The 22639-nt window shown below is 32.0% G+C and overlaps 3 protein-coding genes across 4 annotated transcripts in view; all 3 read left to right on the forward strand.

Annotated features, from left to right (window-relative positions):
• LOC145313479 (uncharacterized) overlaps positions 1-13262 on the forward strand; it is a 23553-nt gene extending 10291 nt beyond the window's left edge. The window contains exons 4-14 of the mRNA XM_080152912.1: positions 254-627; positions 3327-3383; positions 3893-4064; positions 4802-4936; positions 7541-7591; positions 9989-10150; positions 11080-11264; positions 11608-12024; positions 12122-12189; positions 12869-12926; positions 13082-13262. Coding sequence (XP_080009038.1) covers positions 254-627; positions 3327-3383; positions 3893-4064; positions 4802-4936; positions 7541-7591; positions 9989-10150; positions 11080-11264; positions 11608-12024; positions 12122-12189; positions 12869-12926; positions 13082-13262 — 1860 coding nt within the window. The remainder of the gene's footprint in view (positions 1-253; positions 628-3326; positions 3384-3892; positions 4065-4801; positions 4937-7540; positions 7592-9988; positions 10151-11079; positions 11265-11607; positions 12025-12121; positions 12190-12868; positions 12927-13081) is intronic.
• A 106-nt stretch (positions 13263-13368) lies between these two features.
• On the forward strand, positions 13369-18070 carry LOC145315082 (uncharacterized). The gene is made up of 6 exons (XM_080155124.1): positions 13369-13469; positions 14473-14518; positions 14650-14725; positions 15508-15602; positions 16064-16165; positions 17782-18070. Exons 1-6 carry the CDS (start codon positions 13460-13462, stop codon positions 17867-17869), a joined length of 417 nt encoding a protein of 138 aa, XP_080011250.1. The 5' UTR covers positions 13369-13459; the 3' UTR covers positions 17870-18070.
• Positions 18071-19539: 1469 nt separating this feature from the next.
• Positions 19540-22639, forward strand: part of LOC145313230 (uncharacterized) — a 67830-nt gene continuing 64730 nt past the window's right edge. For both annotated transcript variants that reach the window (XM_080152531.1, XM_080152532.1), the window contains exons 1-4: positions 19540-20012; positions 20529-20750; positions 21076-21371; positions 22156-22293. In XM_080152531.1, the coding sequence (XP_080008657.1) occupies positions 20649-20750; positions 21076-21371; positions 22156-22293 (536 nt within the window). In that variant the 5' untranslated portion in view covers positions 19540-20012; positions 20529-20648. The remainder of the gene's footprint in view (positions 20013-20528; positions 20751-21075; positions 21372-22155; positions 22294-22639) is intronic.

Raw genomic sequence — 22639 nt, forward strand, 5'->3', positions numbered from 1 at the left:
GCTACTATTTCCAACTTTACATGAGTTGTACATACATTTGGCTTGTCTTGTCTTGTGCTAAGTGACAAAAGTATTGGGATGTCTGTCTGGAATTCTCTTCAAGGACAAGTTGTAGGCTTTTCATGTTCCCCTTAATGGTTTCTTTCTTATTTTTAAATAATATAATTTTGTGGAGGGGATACCACAACCTCCTTCTTTAGGCGGAGGATAAACCTTTTTGGACTATCAAATCATCAAACTCTATTTTCTTTAGGCATACCCGTCCAATATCTTCCAAGCATCAATGCCATACAAAGTCAGCCTGGGAACAAAAAGCCCGCCAGGAACATATAGCACGCCATCACCAATAATCAACCTGCAAAATCTGGGCACAGAGGGTCAGCCATTCCAGCTGATTACAGACTCTCTGCAAAATATAGGCAGCGATAGTCAGCAGACACTAAAGTCGTTATCTTATATGATGCAAAGTTTGGGTACAAATGTGAAGACACACGAACATGAAAGTGATACTTCAACTAGATATGAAAAACTGGCGAATGAGAATCTTACTCCACCTGATGAACGGCCAAGTGATAAAATAAAATCCTATTCTATTCAGCATAATAATAAAAATGGCCATAATGATAGGTAAACTATTTTAGTAGCGAAGATTCTCTGAACTTGCACTGTCCGTTTATATCCAGAAAGCTTGTACAAAACTCATCTGTTTAAATGGCACACATTTCGAATATATAAGAATTAAAAGATATTGTTGTTCTTTTAAAAATTTACGCATGTGACATTAATTTCAATCAAGTGTAGTTTTTTTAAATTAATCTTTAAAACATATCTTATTTTAAGTTCTATAACCTTTAAATTTGCTACGAAAAAACTGTCCTTGTTAGAGTTTAACATTTTGTCTTAGACATACATTGCATAATAAGAAATTATGTATGTAATAATTTGATACATTGCGTCAGTGAGGAAAATATTGAAAATATGTTGAAAGTTCAACAAGACAGATGTGTTGGCAAAATCTCATATTTTGTTGTCATGCGAAGCAAAGCCCCTCTTTCCATGTTAGGCAAGGCGAGAGAATTGAGGGTGGAAGCAAGGGAATCAGAAGTCCATGAAAGCATAGTTTAACAAGTGAGACAAACGAACATTTAAAAAAATTTATGTTCATCTGTTAAAAATTGGTTTTGGTGCAGAATGCTAACTATTGATGACTGATAACGCATTTCTTTGTTTTCGTAATTCTAGGGTTGAAGTATATAACCTTATGTCCAGAATTGCTTTGTTGAAGAATAAAAATGAATCATCACTTTGAATTAGGCGAACATAGCATATTTTAATAACGATATGATAAGAGGGGTTTATTAAAGGTATTCCATGAATAATAAAAAGAATTAACCTAAATGTTTTCTCTTAGCTTGAATGATATACTTACTTCATATGATCATGAATGAAACAATATTTTTAATTCATATTTTTAGATTAATCTAAATTAAAAATCTTAAAACTAACATCCCATTTATTTTTACCAAAAATAACAAAAAATGCATTTTTTAAAAAGAGCAAAACTCATTTTATATTTAAATTTTCATATATAAACTTTAAATCTTTTTCTGTACAAAGGTAATAAAGGGGGTAGAAAAAAAATATATCCTCCTCATAGGCGTCCAAGGGGGGGGGGTAATGGGCCATTTGGCACCCCCAAAATTTTGTGAACAATACCCCCCCCCCAAAAAAAATTACGCCTACGGCACCCCCAACAATTTTGGGGGGGGGTATTTACCCCCCCCAAACCATTTTGGGGGGGTAAATACTCCCCCCAAAATAGAAAATCTTAACAAAAAAAATTTTGCGCGCTTCGCGCGCATTTTTAATACTAAATTTTTTATAAAATTTAAATTACCCCCCCAAAAATTTTACCCCGGGGGTAAATTTTGGGGGGGGTAAACAAATTTTACCCCTGCCAACAGATTTCAGGGGGGTAATTACCCCCCCCAAGCAAATTTTACCCCCGGGGTAAAAATTTTGGGGGGGGTAAAAAAATTTGCGGCCATTTTACCCCCCCCCAAAACCAAATTACCCCCCCCTTAAAAAAATTTTACCCCCCCCAAAATAAAAAGCTTGGACGCCCCTGATCCTCCTCCCCATAAAATATAATAGAAAATATTTGGTGGGGCACCCTCCAACACCTCTTGTGACGAGTTGATTAGGGGTGGATACCCATAAATTACAGCCCAGAATGACGTAAAGGTCTTATTGGCTTTCTTTGTCTTATTTTTCTAACTTTGTTTTGATTTAGATTCCATTATTGCACCCACTAACTGTATGGTAGTCTCTATGGGGAGCATGGTCTAGCCACTGCACTTGGCTAACCTCACTTATTTAACCTTAAAAAACTAAATTTAACCATGCCTTATTTATCTAATGTTTTTGTTTATAAATGGCTATGATCCTTTTATGAAGAATTTTATAATTTATTATAATTTGTATTGAATGCATGAATTAATAAATGTAACAGAAGAGCTTCTTTCCTAAAATACTTAAACGCAATATATGTAGTACATCCTTTAAAATGCACCTCTTATTAAAGCAAAGCTTTTCTACATTTTGTATGTGTCATTCAGAACATACGACCATTTTTCGTAACGGATATTTATAAATATAAACACAATAAATTGGCCTATTAATTTCTCACAAAATATGAAGATGCTTTCAGCAATAAGTTGTAATATAAAAGTAGTATCTATGAAGACATTTAAAAACAATTATTTTTACATATGAGATTTATTCTACTGCTAGTTTAATTACTTGAAGTATTTGGGATATCTTTAAAGTTACTATTTATAAGACTTTTTCAAGAATTCTTAAATTTTGCAACTTTTTTTAGGCCTCTTGTTATGGATGATGTCATCCTTGTTTACTGCGTAAATATCCGGATATTGAGTTTTGATAGATTATCAAACTTTTCATAATAAACTACATACTGGCTATAAATAGATTTTCTTAAAACGCACTTTAAACATTGTAGACTTGATAAATAATTTACTAAACTTTGTGAAAGATTGTAATACTAGTATTGTTCTGCGCAAAAGGATATAAAATACATTATTAAAATATCATTAAAATTAAAGACATCAAAAATGTTTTCTTGTAAACTAGTGAATTTTCACAGATGAAAATATATGTTGTTAGGCCAAATCCTATACAATTTCCTAGGTTTTCCTAGCTTTAAATAGATATATATGAAAATGAAAGAATCTGAATCAGGAAACTGATTTATGGCTAGCCTACGAAATTTTATTGGAATTTGCCCACTATTTTTATTCATTTAGACCAAAGAACAAGTTAGGTGAAAAGAAGAAGATTAAGAAATATTCCTATTCCTACAGGTGAAGATATAAATTTTCAGAAGAGCAACTACTCGACCCCAATATTCTAATTTTAGTTTTAAAAAGAAAAAAATTGGGGGGGGGGGGGTATTTTTTGGGGGGGGATTGGGGGTGTCCACCCCCCAAGAAAACCTTCCTGGGACCTATAAGAAGCTACCCTGTAAAGGAGAACCCGATCGGTTCAGCGGTTAGCGAGATCCTTCGCTACAAACAAACAAACAGACAAACAAACAAACAAACAGACAGACAGACATCGTTCTACTTTGAATTATAAATATACTGTTCTGAAAATCTTTGATTTTACTTTGATAATACCTTCGACTAATAAAATGTTAAATGTAAAATCTTCTAGCCATATATGTAAAGTATTCTTATATAAGAATGGAAGCAATATAAGGATATTGATGCGTTTTTAAAAATGTAAGTTATAGTTATACCTTGCCTAGAAACTTATTCTGTGTATAAGTTGGCTATTTGTAATTTATTTGTAATCAAATTTATTTTTATAGGGATAAAAGACCTTTACACTTAAGCACAACCACAACTACCAAACCGAGAAAGCAACTTATAAAACAACCACAAAACTACAATGAGCCAACAGCAGTTGATACGTCAACCCCACAGCCACAGCCTGTGGTTCATCAGTTTAAGAGGAGCCCTGAGTTTCGCGGACAAAATGTAGTAAGCCTCAACATTTGCTCTATTTTATTTTGACATTAATAATTTTATTATCTTTTAATTCCTTTTTGAACCTATGACAGTATGGATGTCCGTCAAAGACAGTTAAAAGAGTTTTTAGGTTAATTTATAATAATTTTGAGGTCATCTAGAGAGCAAGATTGATGTATATTAATGTTAAAGTTGTTTAGCCTGTAAGTTTCAGGAAATAATTTCTAATTTATGTTTTTATAGGAAAGGCATCATTTTTCATGAAAACTAGTCTTGTTATTTCTGTCATTTTTTTCCCATAAATTTGAATCTTATTTAAAGGTTTAGCTACAATAATAAGAAATTTCCCTTTCCAATTCAAAGATACTCTATAAATTGTACAGTGGTTCACGAGATCTTACTGGACTCACATACCCAAGTCATTATACAGTTACTATTCAATTAAAATATCATACCTGGAACCTAGAATTAACATGTATACCTATATTTCATATAATTACTTGCTACTAAAGGCTATTTTAATATTTTGGCCATATACAATGCTTTGTTTAAGTCAAGAATGATTTGATCTTTACCTTGATTATCCTTCCAGATTTGCTGGCATCATGTGCCCGCTAGGATGGAAATATTAAAAAAGATTCAATAGTTATGTATAAAAACCAGATTATTAAAGTCAGTTATTTTTAACAATCATAAAACCCCCTTCACCTAGAAATTTAAGGGTTAAAATTAGTTTTTTTTTTCTTCAGGTTTTCCCAGAAAAATCCAGCGGCTCCATAGACGACCAACAGTCCTTGGCTCTTAATTCTCTCCTTGTAGAGTTTACAAAGTTTAAAACAAAAATTATTGAACTTGAGAACTCGAATGCATTCCTGAAACAGCAGGTATAACATACTTTAGATAGATCTGTATTTCATTTTAATTTGATTATGGCTGCACCAATAACTTCTAGAGTCTTAAAACATTCATTTTTAATAGTAAACAGTAACATTGTTGTTCAAGTATGGTTAGACCTACCCCTTTTTGCAGAATAAACAAGGATTACAACATCCATAAAAGCGAAGCACTGAAACGGTAGGACAAACGGACACTAACACTTGTATAGTGTCAGAACTGAATAATCAGAATATAAATGTGTAAATGTCGAAGCAAAATTGTAAGTAAAATTGTTGAAAAACTGCTTGATACATAATAATGTTTATGGATATACTTACATTTTTAGGACCTTATTATAAAGTTGCTTCGCTTATAATATTGTACTTTGTTGTCCCAGGAATCAGTATACTAAAAATCAGATCAATCGGATTATTAGATCACATAAAAATTTGTTGTTAAAAAAGTAAAAAAATCAACATGTTTAAAATGGACGTACGGAATTCTGGTAATAATTATAGATTTGCTACGCTTTCTAAATCATACCTAACTACTACAGGAATCACCATGCAAAGTTTTAAATCAATAGGACATGCCTAAATTAGCGAAAAAAGCTATCTGTTACGGACGGACGAACGGACCGACCTATAATTATAGAAAAGCTTCGCTTTTAAAAAGATCATGCCCAAGACATTAAAGTAAAATAATAAAGGGGGAAGGAGTTAAATAAGATGTCCCTACCCCGAGGACCCTTTTAGTTCGGTCTTTGAATATCTGCCAATAGCGTCAAAATAGTAACACAGCCAAGTCGATTCAAAAGAGCAGAAAGCAAATTGCTAGCAGACGAAAAAGGTCCCCAACACTGGATTCAGGTAGTTGTCTGGGTTATACATCTATACTTTTACATTAATTACTAAGACTGTTACAATCCTTTCGTGAAAAATTTAACAAAGTAGTAGTAAATGTAATTCAAATGCTCTGGTGGTTGATAAGAAATGTTATTTTTCTTAATTTCAAGAAAAAAATCAAGTCAACATGCACTGCACATATATGCACTGTACTACAAATTACATTTAGTTTGATCTTAATTAATTTCTACTATAAAATTTTAAGAATAGTTATTTAACGCATCGTATTAAAAGCAGATTTCCGCGAATATTAAAATGAAAAATTTTAACATTAAAACCAGTTTTGTTAGTCCGGACCTTTGTCCCCTCTGGTCTCACAAAACTGGTATTAATATTATAATTTTTTCGTTTTATTATTCTTAGAAAATTGTCTATAAAAGGATACGATACATGATTTTTCAGCATGGATCAGAACCGGTTAGAATTTAGCGGATAATAATTGGTTTCAAAACCATAACGTAAAATTGATTATATGATATGATATTTATTAAAATATAGTCCAAGATTTTGGTATGAATGTTTAATATTCTGTACAGCACTGCAGAGAGTATAAAAAAGGTTTTACAAACTCAATTGATTGGAAACAATAAATAAAGCATGCCTTGGCGATATACAATTAAATACTCGACATAACTGTATCATAGATTTTCTCTATAGTTATAGCATTTTAAATCGAAGCTTTTCTGTAATTAGGGTCGGTCCGTCTGTTAAATTAGTACTATTGATTTGAAACTTGGCATAATTCTTGTAACATTCAGGTACGCATTAGAAAGCGTGGCAACTCTATAATCATCCCCATAACGTCTAAATATCCATGTAATATACTTTGGCTTTTTGAATACAATTATTTCCATGATATAAACATCCTTTTCATTTGATTTTTTAAATACTGATTCCCAGGACAACAAGGTACATTGTTATTAGCGAAGCATTTCTATAAACAAGTCCTCAAAATGTAAGCAGTCCCTAAACCGTAATTTGTCTTTTAGCAGTGTTTTGACAAATTTACTTACAATTTTGTTTAAACTTTTACATTTATATTCTGCTTATTCAGTTCTGCTGGCACTCTACAAGTGTTCATGTGTTCTACCGTTTCAGTGCTTCACTTTAATCTTTTATGTTCATTCTATATTCTTTCAATTTGATTTCTATATTGACCATCTAAGTTTGTAAATTGTTATATAATATAGTTTGATTCTAAAGGTAGAATGGTGCTCTAGAATACAAATGCTTGCATCCACATAAAATGTATAAAAGGAAATTTACAGAAAAAGAAACAGAGTTTCCTTATTTTAAATTAACTTACATATATTTAACAAGTAAAATAATTAAGAGCCCTTAATTGAAATAAATAGGCAAGTTAAAGCTATTATAAATAATTAAACAACAATTATAAATTTGCAATACAACAAAGTGCGACGAAGTCTTTCCGTTAGTCTGTTAAGGATATATGTAAGGTTTTTTCCTGTTCTTTTTCTGTTATCTTTTTTATGACAAAACCCCTAAAAGGGTGAATCAATAATAATGACAAAAGGCTCGATGGTCAAATTGGGGAAGTGATTATAAAGGCCAAGACAGTTTGAAGTTGAATATTATGAATATTATGTACAGACTGTCAGACCAATACATACAGACTTTTAGAATATATATATTTTTTTTAATTACAATAATAATATTTAAATTTTCTTTATAATTTATAATATTTAGATGAACAAGATGGAGAACAAGAATATTGAGCTGACACACAAATTATTACAGGTATGAATGACCGTTAGTTGATAACCAATATACCAACTAATTATACAAATACAAAACAGGGGTTATAACATCCAAAAATGGTGATATAAGAAAACTTATTTACTAAGTATATTTGCGATAACTTTTATTTAATGAAATCTTCCAATTTTTAACATGTACAAAACGGCCTGCTTAATTGCTTCAAGATCCATGTCAGATCTATATAGGAAATAAATGTCTATAAATGAGCTCAAGTTTTCCAAGGAATTTTCGTTGAAAACTCATAGTGCTCCAATAATCCATAATAAACTCTCATTGCCCAGAACGATAAGACCCTTTATTTTACTTTATTAAAAATAAATTCATTTTTTTCATTTCATGTTGCTATTTACATTATAATGAAGTATTTAATTTCTAATCATAAAAAAGAAAATTTAAATTTATGATATAATAAATTTAAGAAAACTCTGTTTTAAAAGAATTCGATTGTGGCGACACTTTGTGTGTTCAAATATTGAACTAAAATTGTAATCATATAATAAACCCTTTGGTGATGGTAATGTAAAGAAAAAAATATAATTTAAAAGATCTTTTTAAGATCATTTAAATTATTAAATATTTACTTCCGTTTAAATAGTAATGCGGGGTGAGGAAAATAGATTTATTGAGAAATATTTATGCAAAGAGAAAACTAGCCAATAGGGAGATAGTTATATCGAGCCAACTCTAGTATAAATATATAAGTCTTTTGTATAATGACCAATAAACCAAACAAGTCAAATAATAAATACAAATTGTAAGGGGAATCATCACAAAAATTCTGCCGAATATCTAGAATTGGACCAAAAAAATGTTTCAGACAGACTGATAAACATACAATCAGATGAACATTTTGACTTATAGAGTAGCTTCGCAAGTAAAAAGAAGATAACGATAATTACATATCAAATGATTAAATCAAATAGCAAGCTTCGCCATACAACAAATGCACGCGGCTTTTATTGGAATAATTGGAATAATTGGCAATATTACTCAAAATCATTTTTTATGCACTCAATTGAATGGGGAAAAATAAAAATCTTAATAACTTAGTTTTTCTCTTTCAAACATCTTATTCATTTTTTTAATATACTGAATGAATATAATAAAGCATTGTGTAAATTTTACTTAACATTAACTAGATCACAAGAATTGACAGCCGCAGCTGCATTCAGTCAAACTTTGCAATAAACTGCCGCCGAAGCCTTGTCCCAGCCGCCAAAATTAAGGATTTCTTTTTTTATATAATTTTGGTTGTAGACAATAATAAACCGAAGCCGACCTATTTTTAAAATATTTTCGCAGCCGCAGCTCTCCGCCATGAAAAATCTGCGGATGCCGGCACCCTACTTATTGTTAGTTGGACAAAGTTATAATTAACTAGAACTGTGGTGAATACTGAGTAAGATAATTCTTTCATCCTTACACTTATGTAAATATTTAATTATCTAAATACTGTTTTCAAGTAATCCATGTTTTAAATTTTAAAAAAATATGTACACTTTTTATTTAACTAGCAGCTACGCTCCTGGAGGCCTCTAGGGGCACTTTATTGAAAGATGGGAGAATTGTATCTTCACTTTTAATTTTAGTTGTAAAGAAAATTTTGAAAGAAATCATGGGCGGGGTTCACTTATTCTTGGGAAGATATATTTTATGAAGGGTGCTGGTACCCTAACCAAAAATAAATCTTTCCTTAACCATAGAAATGATTATTATAAAGGAGAACCATAGCGGTTAGCGAGAAAGTTCACTCCAAACAGACATCCTGATTTTAATTATTTTTTAATCAATTCATCCATAAGAAATTTTACCATGGTAAATGATTACAACATGCTATTGTACGAAAATACAGAATAAATTGTGTGAAAATTACAAAAAAAATAATCAGTAAAAAATTGGCGTAAAGTTGAGATAAATTAGTTTTCCTTAATATGAACTATCCCCTGTCCCTGGAAAAAAATATTTTTTTTTACTTTTAGAAATCTTGCTAATGCTAATGTCGTATGGGTGAGTTGCACCTGGACTGAACAGTCAACTTGTCAACTCAAGGCCAGACTCTTGGTCCTTCACCTCATACCCGTTGTACAGTACATTACAGACAACCAACTCTCTGTGATGCACGACCTTTGTCTGAGAAGTCCTAACTGTGCATGGTAACGAGTTGCGCCTGTTTTGGGCCAAGGCATTCCCCCCACTCTAACTATTTACGTCGCGCATCTGACATAGTAGCAGTGGGAACCATTTTTAACGTCTTTAGTTATGACGCGGTGTCGGACCGAGATTCGAACCTAACACCTTCCCAACGACGAGCGGATGCGCTACGTGTTGAGCCACGGTCGCGGGTTAAGAAAATCTTAGTTACATGACCATTTTCAGTATGAAGGGTCTCTGACAAGGCTTGAGTCGATAGTAACCTCCTTGCGGGACGACAGCAAGTCCCTGGCATCCAGGTTGGATGATCAAGTGTCCTCTGTGATCAGCAACCTCCATCAGTATGGTACTTCACTTGCACAACTCAGCTCTTCTTTTAATGATCAGGTAATTAGTTATTTCTCGCATCGTATTATAAACAGCTTTCCAAAAATATAAAATGTACATTTATAAGATTAAAACCAGTGTTTTTAGCCCCCGAGATGCTGAAATAACGGTCTAAAAAACGGGTTTTAATCTTATGATTGTAAATTTTTGTATTCGTAGAAAACTGGATGTAATACGATGCTAGACATAGTTTTTTTCGTATTGATGAGAACCGGTTCTAATCCACCGGTTACAAATGAATACGAAAATAGTTATTTCTCGTATCGTATTATAAACGGCTTTCGCGGATATAGAATGTACAATTATAAGATTAAGACTAGTTTTTTTAGCCCCGAGGTGCCGGAGGCACCGGCTAAAAAAACTGGTTTTAATCTTATGATTGTACATTTCTATATTCGTAGAAAACTGGATATAATACGATGCTAGACATAGTTTTTTCGTATGGATGAGAACCGGTTCCTATCCACCGGATTCGAATGAATACGAGAATAGTTATTTCTTGCATCGTATTATAAACGGCTTTCCGCGGATATAGAATGTACAATTATGAGATTAAAACTAGTTTTATTTTATCCTCGAGGTGACGAAGTCACCGGCTAAAAAAACTAGTTTTAATCTTATGATTGTACATTTCTATATTCGTAGAAAGCTGGATATAATACGATACTAGACATAGTTTTTTCGTATGGATGAGAACCGGTTCCTATCTACCGGATTCGAATGAATACGAGAAAAATGATTCCTATTTTTCACTTTTATTTTATGGCATTTATGACCGTTTTCGGTCATGTTTTGTTAAAAGATTAGCCTTTTTTCACCTTCATTTTGTTGTTAAAACTAATCTGTTAAAATATCATTTCAATTCAAACAACCAAAGACCTGAACATTTTTCAAAAATGATTAGGTACTTAGTTTACAAATATTTTCAGAATGCTCACGGTGGAACTCTAGCCTCTCTCCTTCAACAGAGCGCAGCTTCTCATCAATTCTCTCCAACCCCCTTCCCCCTACCACCACCACCTGAATTCGCCAACACTGCCTTCCCATTCAACCCCTCGAGATTCCCGCCTTTTCCAACAACCCCAAGACCCCAGCAGTCACCTCTGACTTTAAGGTTAGTTTTTATCCAGTTTAACGTGCAAATGATGTTCTTTTAAGATTCGATTACCTAGGTGATATTTGTACCTCTTCAAATTTTACAAATACGTATGTACCATTTTTCATTCTTAATGCTGTTACATATCTATTATAGAATTTAAATATTTTATAGAAATATTCGTTCCTCTGTATGTCAGGTTTGAAATCTGCTAAAACAAATAAAAAATAACAGGATGATTGCTATACATTGTTATTAATATTTTTAGCTATTTGATGAAATATGTTCATCTACTATTTAACACAACTACAACATAAAGTTAGGGTCCACCAAAAAGATACTAATATTAAAAATATTTAAGACCTGGAAGTAATTCTGGAGGATTTGGATTTGGAAACAGCGGCTCCAGTTTTGGAGGCAGTGGTTCCATTTTTGGAAGTGGAGTAAATTTTGGAGGCAGTGGATCCAGTTTTGGAGGAGGTAGTGGGACAAATTTTGGAGGTAGTGGATCCAGTTTTGGAGGAAGTAGTGGGACAAATTTTGGAGGTAGCGGCTCCAGTTTTGGAGGAGGCAGTGGGACAAATTTTGGGAGTAGTGGATCTAGTTTTGGAGGTAACAGTGGGACAAATTTTGGAGGCAGCAGTGGGACAAATTTTGGAGGCAGCAGTGGGACAAATTTTGGAGGCAATGGTGGGACAAGCACTGGAGGAAGTGGCACAAATTTTGGAGGCACTGGAAGTGGAAGTAACAAAGTTGAATTAGATAAAATTAATAGCAGGTATTGTTTATTTGCATAAAATAAAGTCTTCCTAGTATTTAAGTAAATAATCATGAGAAATAATTTAATTGTAATGTTTAAAATAAACTTTTTACAGGTTAGATGCTTTAGAGACACAAATTCTTTCAAGTAGAAGGATTATTATTGATGATTTACTTCAGTTTAGTAAGTATTCTAATTGTTTACACCTAAAAAAGATTTATTTGTTTGTTTGGGCAAGATCAATGGATATAATATTAATTGGATTGTACACCAGATTTTCAAGTTGCCTCATAAAGTGAAACACACAGAGGGCTAAAGTAACTATTTTTCCCATTCATCCCCTTTACATCCGCACCCTTATACTGCATAAACGAACTGAACAACAAATGGGTTCTTTGATAGCAAGCTAAATTGAAATAAAATAAGGTTTTCGCCTGTCATCATATCCATATATATTCTACATCCATTGCATGCAATATCAAACTATTCCTACATTTATCAAATATATAGATTTTCTGATATTAAGAATGTCGTCATCTTTGTCTTTTAAGCAAAAAGTTTTCATTTTGGTTATACATAACTTATTTTATCTGCGTTATTTATTTCTTATTCATATTCAATACAGTAAAAGATTTTTATTAGCAAAGCTATTCTATACTCTATAGGTGATTGTGTCTGTCAGTACTTTCGTCCTTAGGGTTTTAGCGTGAAAGTAAACACTTTAAACATTTTAATAGTTATTTTTTTAGATTCTCAAATTTCCTATTCTTCCCCTCATTTGTTTTAACTTTCTTTTTTGTCATTTCTTTCTTTAATTTTGCTTTGCTACTGCTGGACGTAATCGCATTTGTTTTGTTTTAAGGCTGCCCTGCCAAAAATCTTGGCGGACTGAATGCTCAAGTATGTGATATTGTACCAAGGTAAACAATTTTATTAAAATTACAGGGATTGTTAGGATAATCCCCCCCCCCCCCATAAATAAGGGAGTAAGGTAAACACCAAATTTTGGGTGTAAAAAATTGACCTGATTTTAGATAGAACATAAATTTGAACAACTAAATTTTTATTTTTATAGAGTTGGAGACTTGGAACGCGACGTGATATCCTTAAAGAAAAGAAATCCTGGCACCTCCAATAATGGAGGTCAGGGAGGATTTGGAGGTCAAAATGGAGGCTCTGGGGGACAAGGAGGATTTGGGGGAGGAAGAGATACAACAACGAATAATAATCAAGGATATTTATGTTCCAAACTTTAAATCAATAATTCAACATAACCTTACCTAACCTGATATAAAGTAATAAAAAAATATACAAACTACGATCACTATGTACGATACATAAATAAAAGTTGTAGAATATATTAAATTATATAAAATTCAAAATTGAATGGATATAAATCTAATAAAAAGGTGGAGGTAGTGTAAATACTATAGATCCTGGTCTCATAGAATCGATGAAAAATGGTAAACTATTTATTTTGTGTTTAATTTACAAAAGTCACCTTTTTATATACCCTCATCTTCTTTACTTGTGGTTTAGAAAGAAATAAAAATTTAAGTAGAAATTTACAAGAGTATTATACAGGGTGTTTTTTTTTAATAAGTTAAAAGTATTGCTGAATATAACCCACTTGCCATTGACAGAAATTAATAATCTATATCTTAATTTCTTCATTGATGTGGGGCATTTTGTATGAAAAAAAAAATAATTGGCGATTTTCAACAAATTCTGCCTTAAAAACCAGTTTTTTCAAAGTACCTATTTTTGGAGTGTGCAAAAATGCGTACATTTTAAAAAATCAAATTGCGCGGCTTGTGTTAATAGTAGAAAAATGTTACGCATACCGTTAGAATTGTCATAAACTCTAGTTTTTGGAAATACATGTAACACATACAGGCTATTTGTAGTATATAAGCTACATTGGAAAATGTGAGAAATGTTGAAAATTTTAAATAAGTTGGAACATTTTACCACGTAGCTCCTAAACTATATGTAGCACAGGAATAGTTCTTAAACACCTAAAAACTAGAGTTTATGACGATTCTAACGATATACATAAAATTTTTCTACTATTAACACAAGCTTGATTTTTAAAAATGTACGCATTTTGGCAAACCCTTAAAATTAGTCATGATCCAAAAATCTTCCAAAATAGGTACTTTGGAAAAACCGGTTTTTAAGGCAGAATTTGTAGAAAATCGCCAAATATTTTTTTCTCATACAAAATGCCCCACATCAATGAAGAAATTAAGATATAGATTATTCATTTCTGTCAATGGCAAGTGGGTTAAATTAAGCAATACTTTTAACTTATTAAAAAAAACACCCTGTATAATAATACTTTTCCTTTTAAACTAACCTTCAATAATTGAATTTACTAAAACAAAAAAGTCACGAAACCTCTTCTATTTTTTCTGCATTTCAGCTTCCTATATCCAGATGACATCTACTGATGTTTTTATATAGGTGTTTCAGATGCTTTCTGTGCCTCTGCTGAAAAATTTACAAAGAGGTTAGTTAATTGTGTATTTTTGATTTCATTAAATAAATGATTAAGGTTAAATTTTCTTTTTGTTTAAAAACACACCTAAAAAATTAATAAAACTGATTGATGACTTTTTTTTTAAGTTTATTATTTTTTAGGGATTCTAAGATTATGTATGGAGAGGTTATGTTTGAAAAAGGGAACATGTTTTCTTTGAGAGAAGGAGATTTCCAAGTAAGTTGTAGAAAAGATTTGCGTCTGCTGCTCTATCAGACATGTGACTTTTTAAAAATAAAGAAAAAGTTTGGCAAAGACCATGCTATCAAATGATTGGTCTTAAGGTGGCTTAAGGTTGTTGGCATGTTTTTTTTGTCATAACATGACCAATTTCTAAGCTAAACTTGACATTTGACTATTTCTTCAATAATTAATAACGGCTGTAATTTTTTTTTAAGCTAGAAGAAAATTTTTTAGCAGAAAATGTTTATCTTTATATAAATATAAATTTCAGCGGCCGCAGCTGTACTCGGCAGCTGCCAGCCGCCGCAGTCGGCAGGTAAACGGCGGCGGATCTTCATGAAATTTTGGTACGTTATGTAAACATGTTAGAAAAGCTTAAGTTTAAAATTTGAAGTCTCTAAGTCAAAAAATGCGGCCACATTAGCCTTTTAAAGATTTCTGGAGACCTGGAGGATCAGAACCTGCAGGATCATATCTGGAACCTACAATTGACTTGGACACCTGTATTTAATATGAGGATGTTCTACTAGAGGATATTTTAGTATTTTGGTAAGATAAAAGGCTTTGTTTAAGTCAAAAAAATATTTGGTTCTTTACCTGGATGACCCTGCCAGATTTGCTGGCATCCTGTGCCCGCCAGGAAAAGTCACGCAGTTTGGGCTCTTTATCTTACACATACAGAAAATGAGATAGAAATAGCGTTCAACACCCCCCCCCCCCTCCCCCGACCATTAAGGGTTAAAACTGAAAATTAGTTTTAATGATATTTTTTGTAGGTGCCTAAGTCAGGATTTTACAACTTCCAGATATTTTATGAGACTGATTTGTGTGGAGCTTTAAGTCTGTGTGGACCAACTACAGTTCTACTCAGGTAAGCTGCCCTTTGGTTGTTTAGTATTGTTCTTGTTTTGAAACTGTACATGTAGAAAATAAACAGAAAAAAAGATACTCACAGATAAAAAAGGTTAATAGGCAGATTGTGATTAAAGTGTTTTAAAAAAAATTACGTCATACAATACAAATGACCAATGATAGGCCAGCATGTATTTTACCATTGGTCAATTAAAATTTAAAACTACTGGCCTATCATTGGTAGTTTGTATTGTATGACGTCATTTTAAGAGGCACTATAAGCTGCTGCTTCAAGATTTAATAATTAAACCAGGATGTCACCATCTCTAAGTAGTAAAGCATATAAATATTACCTAATAAAACCTACACAAATTAAGTATCCCTAGCAATTACACTCCTTTTATATAAATAAAACCTCTGTGTAGCATAAAAATTATTACAAAGACTTAAATTGATTATCTAACCGTATGACAATTCTAGGCGGAATGAAGAAGTTTTAAAACGTTTATCTCGTGGAGTGTCCTCTGACTCGAGACAAGACACAGATTTTGTTAGTGCTGCACTCATGGTTGATGTTTCCAGGTATAGTCTATTTCATTAAGTGTCCTCTGATTCTAGACAGAATACAGATTTGTTAGTGGTGCACTTATGGTTGATGTTTCCAGGTATAGTTTATTACATGGAGTGTCCTCTGATTCTAGACAGAATACAGATTTGTTAGTGGTGGAACCCGGTATTAGTGTCGGACTGATTATGACGTAACAAAAAAAATTAGCCAATGAGAGGACATTATTGACCAATGGTAAAATAAATAATGTCCTCTCATTGGCTAATTTTTTTTTGTTACGTCATAATCAGTCCGACACTAATACCGGGTTCTTAGTGGTGCACTTATGGTTGATGTTTCCAGGTATAGTCTATTTCATGGAGTGTCCTCTGATTCTAGACAGAATACAGATTTGTTAGTGGTGCACTTATTATTGATGTTTCCAGGTATAGTTTATTACATGGAGTGTCCTCTGATTCTAGACAGAATACAGATTTGTTAGTGGTGCACTTATGGTTGATGTTTCCAGGTATAGTCTATTTCATGGAGTGTCCTCTGATTCTAGACAGAATACAGATTTGTTAGTGGTGCACTTATGGTTGATGTTTCCAGGTATAGTTTATTACATGGAGTGTCCTCTGATTCTAGACAGAATACAGATTTGTTAGTGGTGCACTTATGGTTGATGTTTCCAGGTATAGTCTATTTCATGGAGTGTCCTCTGATTCTAGACAGAATACAGATTTGTTAGTGGTGCACTTATGGTTGATGTTTCCAGGTATAGTTTATTACATGGAGTGTCCTCTGATTCTAGACAGGATACAGATTTGTTAGTGCTGCACTTATGGTTGATGTTTCCAGGTATATTTTATTTTATGGAGTGTCCTGTAATTCTAAACAGTATCATATATGTGAGTGCTGCTCTTATGGTTGATGTTTCCAGGTATAGTTTATTACATGGAGTGTCCTCTGATTCTAGACAGGATACAGATTTGTTAGTGCTGCACTTATGGTTGATGTTTCCAGGTATAGTTTATTACATGGAGTGTCCTCTGATTCTAGACAGAATACAGAATTTGTTAGTGCTGCGCTCATGGTTGATGTGTCCAGGTATAGTTTATTTTATGGAGTGTCCTCTGATTCTAGACAGGATACAGATCTTGTTAGTGCTGCACTCACATGGTTGATGTTTCCATGTATAGTTTATTTCATGATGTATCCTCTGATTCTAGATAGGATACATATTTTGATAGTGCAGCACTTATGGTTGATGTTTCCAGGTATAGTTTATTTCATGGAGTATCCTCTGATTCTAGACAGGATACAGATTTTGTTATTGCTGCACTCAAGGTTGATGTTTCCAGGTATAGTTTATTACATGGAGTGTCCTCTGATTCTAGACAGGATACAGATTTTGTTAGTGCAGCACTTATGGTTGATGTTTCAAGGTATAGTTTATTTCATGTGTCCTCTGATTCAAGACAGGGTACAGATTTGTGAGTGCTGCACTCATGGTTGATGTTTCCAGGTATAGTTTATTTCTTGGAGTATCCTCTGATTCTAGACAGGATACAGATTCGTTAATCATGTTAGACTATTTTTATTATCATATTTCTTTAATTCAATAAAAATAACATGAATTACTTTTCAGGACGGACAGAATAGATTTGTACCTGGAAGATTTCTTTGGAGAAGGGCTAAAAAATGTCATGTTTTGCGGATTTTATGTTGGATCTTAAACTATTAAACTAGAATTAAAAATGTGATTAAATCAAAATATATAAAGATGAAGTTAAAAAGAGGCATTTAACATTGTTAAGTATGAATAGATTTTTATTAATTTTGTTATTAGTTTCTCATTTAAATGCATGTAATTAAAATGTGTTGTTTATTTTTTTATTTTGTTAGAATCTCATAGTTTACAAAAATAAATGTTTTTTAAAATGTAATTTGTTCATATAACATAATTGATCTATTCTTATGCCATTCTTTCTCTTATCCTTTTTCTATGACAACAGAACATTTGCTTTGGCCATTTATAATCCACTTTATAAAGCCGAATCCACAATCTACATGAAAGTCTAGGAGATAGTTGATGTTTAAAGGGAAAATATAATTTTCTCGGCTGCTATATAAGACAGGCCCTTGAAAATTCCTTTAACTCTGCATTATCCACTGGGTTTTTTTTTCTTTTTTTTTTATATAAAATAAAATCTTAGTTTTTTTTGTGTTGCAATTATGCATATACTAAATTACCGATATTTCTATTGTTTGCAATAAAAGTTATTTCCTTACAATAATAAGATTTGAGTGACAGTCAGTGTGTGTGTGTGTGTGTGTGTGTGTGTGTGTGTGAATGTGTGTGTGTGTGTGTGTGTGTGTGTGTGTATGTGTGTGTATGGGTGTGTGGGCAGGTGTAAGTGTCGTATATGTAGGTTGTGATTGAGTGAAAGTTGTGTGTGTGTGTGCATACAAGAGCGCGTGCGTACATCTGTGTGTGTGTGTGTGTGTTGGGTATTTGCTGGGGCCGAGTAACCTGCTTTCATCGTGCCGAGTAACTTTTCTAATGTCAACAGACTAAATGGGCAACTTTGAGTCATAAGATTCTTCTTTGCTTACCAATTATTTTTAAGCTTTTAATCAAATTTTTGCATTAAAAAAAGACTATTTTCATGTATAAACATAAAGAAAAATGTATTGAAATGTTGAAATATGACTAAAATCCTAATGTAGTAGGTCTGCTAGGTCGAAAGCTGCCTTCAGAGGCCGTGGAGTCTGTTTGCGAAAGGTGTAGGATTTGTACGGATCGATCCAAGGGGGGTTTATGTTAGTTTATTTTGGACCAAAGTAACATCACATCAGAGTAATGATCAATAATTTTATTTGACATTTCAAATATTTTTCGATTATCTCTGTTTGTATAACTTAATTTGTAAATAATTATGCATAAAATAATATGTTTATATGCAGAAAGTATAGAAATAAGTATATAAATGAAAAGAAAGCTGTGTAAATATGTATTTTTGGGCAGATTAAGATCAAAAGACACCATTTTGTTCTTTCAGAGGATTAAAAAACATGCCCTTGCTATTTTTCTCTGTTTTGACCATTGTTTTGTGCGCACTAAGTTTTAATTGTTTTACATTTATTTATTTTTGATATTTAAACATGATATATTTTGTAGAAAATAGCTTTAGTCATATTTATTTTCCGGTTTTTTTCACATAATGAAAGTAAAATATGCATAAGTAATCTGAATTTTTTATACACATAGAAAATTTTTTAACACAAATGTATTTTTTGAAAATTATAAGATAAAATATACAAAAATACAAAAAAATAAATATTGTAAAAATGGTTTTTAAATGGAATATTTAAATTTTTTGAGTTAATTCAATTTATATTTTTTCAGACTGTGAAAATGCGAAAACAAAATGTAGAAAGACGTTTACTTATTTTAGTTCCCTAACAAACCACCAGTGAACTAGTTACAAACATCAGAAAATACTCAGAACAATGCCTTGTGAAGGATTTACTTGATTTGTAAAAATCTAAAACTTTTTATTACAAAAAAAATATGTAAAAATTGTTGAAATACAAAATTATCTAAGAAACCAGTGCCATAAGAAAACCAAAATCTCTAGTTAGAAATTCTCTGTGTCATAATTTTCAATGCAGTTCATATAACCAGTGTAAAAAAAATTAACCTTTGAAATCATATATGTGTGTTTTTTGTTATAAGTGTACAAGATCGAATCAACCAGAAAAATGTGCTACAGTATTTAATATACCTTGTGAATGTTAACTTAATGTTCTGAAATCTTATTTGAGAATACTCAAGAAATAATAGAATACTCAGATTTTATACAGATTTATAAAAATGTAAGTATAATATTTTCTTTCATTCAAAGAAGTTAAAATTTTTTACAAATATTAAATTGAATCACAAGTATTTCCTCATTTTACATAGGTATACCTTTTTCCTCTATCGCTATTACTTATAAGTTGACCTGTTGCACTAAATAGGCGTACCAAAATTCTTATGTGATTTTCCCCTATAAGTTTAATTTGAATCATTCAAAGAAATACCTACCAAATTTTTGGATTTTATAAAATCATTTTACTAGGTGAAAACCTGTAAGACTATAACAAACAATTGCATTTTGAATAATTAAAAGTTTCTTATCATTAAGCTTTTTAACCTACAAAGTCTACTGTTTTATAAATAGACTAGCGGCTGCGATCTACAGATCTGTATTCTAAGGGCAGGGAAGGCAGAAAAATAGCCTAAAACCATGCCATTACTTATATCTAGAAAATAATAAGCCTTATAGAGACCCATGCGAAGTTACCACTAAATGATAAACTCAATCTTTTCTACTTTATATTATTTTTCAGTGGTGTAAGAGTAAAGTACCTGAGAAAAACATCTCAAGCATAAGCGAGTGTTACACCACCCCCCAGCCACCATCCTCAAGCTGTGAGTACCACCCAACCCCAGCCACCATCCTCAAGCTGATGAGAAAGAAGATGGGCGTAGAGGCGGCCCTGCGGAGGGATACCACGGACTCCAGCGAGTCTATTGGCAGCACAGGACTATCTGATAAGGAAAATATTGAGGTAGGTCACCAAAAAGATGTTTTATTAAAAGTTATATTTTTAATGATAGATTTAATTCGGCAATAAAATAAACCCGCCAAAATATAAAAAAACCTAGCAATTTTTTTAGTTTATAAGATTGATCTCTTAAAAATTAAGAGTAATAAATAAGATTTTTTTACAAGTTAGGTATACATTTAAATTTTTAAAACACACATATCACATATTTAGACGGGTATGATAGGTCTTTGAAATGATAATAAGATATAGATTGATCTATTAAACATCTGAAACTTTCTAATATAGTTTATGATCTATACCAATTAACTATTAATGAAATTTTAAGGTGGTGAACAAAAAAGGTGCCGTGAATGGTGAAGTAAAACAAACTACCCCCAAGAAACAAGACAACAATGAGGAAGAAGATTTGAGTGAGCAACAACAACAAGAAGAAGAGAGTGAAAATATGAGCAATAATTGTAGCAGTGACAACCATAATAATAGTGATGACATGGCGCATCACAAGTTACCAGTGAAGGGTGATAAATCCTGTATTGATAATAGTGATGATAAAAGTGAAGATGGTGATAATAATGATGAAAGTGTTGAGGGTAGGAACAGCTCTGATCAACATAAATCATTAGGAATGGGTGAAAACCATAACTTTAAAATCGTTTTACATACATATCACATACCTAACTGTTTAAAAGATTTTTAAAATGCTTTTCTTTTTAAAAAGATTTTTAAATGTTTCAATTCTTATAAGCTTTTGAACTAGACATAAGTCTGGAATTTAAAGACATTGGGCATTACTGTAAACTATACTGGTACCCAAAGTTTTATATAAAAAATGTTCTCATATTCGTTGGATACTTCATTAAATCTTGATGATTGGTTCAACTTAACAGTCCAAATATTTAAGCCAATTATTTTAATCTTTTAATAAGTCTTATCCCTAATTAAAAGAAGTTATAATTTGATCCAAAAAATAATTTATTGTTTATGTATAGTTACTTATTTGCGCTTTCATCTATTTTTAGCTATTTTTACTATTGAAATCTATACTGCCCCTTTTATACCTTTCCCAATAAAATTTTGCAATGAATGAATGCCTATCCAGCCAATAATATGAGAACCATGTGTATTATATTATTAGGTATTCAAACCATTTGATTACAATTAGGGCATGAAAAAAGTATTAGGTATGTTAGATAGAATATATGTCTTGTTGAAATGGGCCTGATGGTTTAAATTTTGAGGGGAGCTTTTTTGGGTTTCAAATTGTCAATATACTAAATAAAAGGAAAATCTTTTGCTACCAACTTTTCCATCATTCAAAACTAGTAACTAATTTCTCTATTTTTATTAGATTAGAGAAAATATATATTTTTTATTGTTATCAATTTTCACTTATTACCAATCTAGCAGATAAAACCTCAGAAAATTCACCAAAGGGCTTCCAATCCACATCCAATAAACACGTGGAGAACGGAGCTGACACTGACCAAGACACATCTGACCAAGAAGGTCCCCACAACGACCAACATAATCATCATCAACCACGGTAGGATCAAAATTCTTTTCAAATATAAAAAAGAAATAAAGAATGCAGGGATAGTTAAATGAAAGAGAAATAAATAGAGCTGGGTTCTTAAAAAATCAAGCATCGCTGAGCGGCTGAATCGGCTATGGTAGCCTGATCACAATCTTTTATTTTGTTTAAATTTATCTATAAATTTAAAGATGAGTGTCCTAAAATCATAGAAGGTTACCTTTTAACATAATCTTATTTTATTTTTGTAGATTTTTTACAAAAACAATTTTGGTGACCATAGCCGATTTAGCGATCCTATTTTTTAAAAATCCACCAATGACTTCTTCTTGGATTAAGCTTATTGCATAGATGGATA

Source organism: Acartia tonsa, chromosome 3 (assembly GCF_053477335.1).
Source record: "Acartia tonsa isolate MP-2025a chromosome 3, ASM5347733v1, whole genome shotgun sequence".
Classification (NCBI taxonomy): Eukaryota; Metazoa; Arthropoda; class Copepoda; order Calanoida; family Acartiidae; genus Acartia; species Acartia tonsa.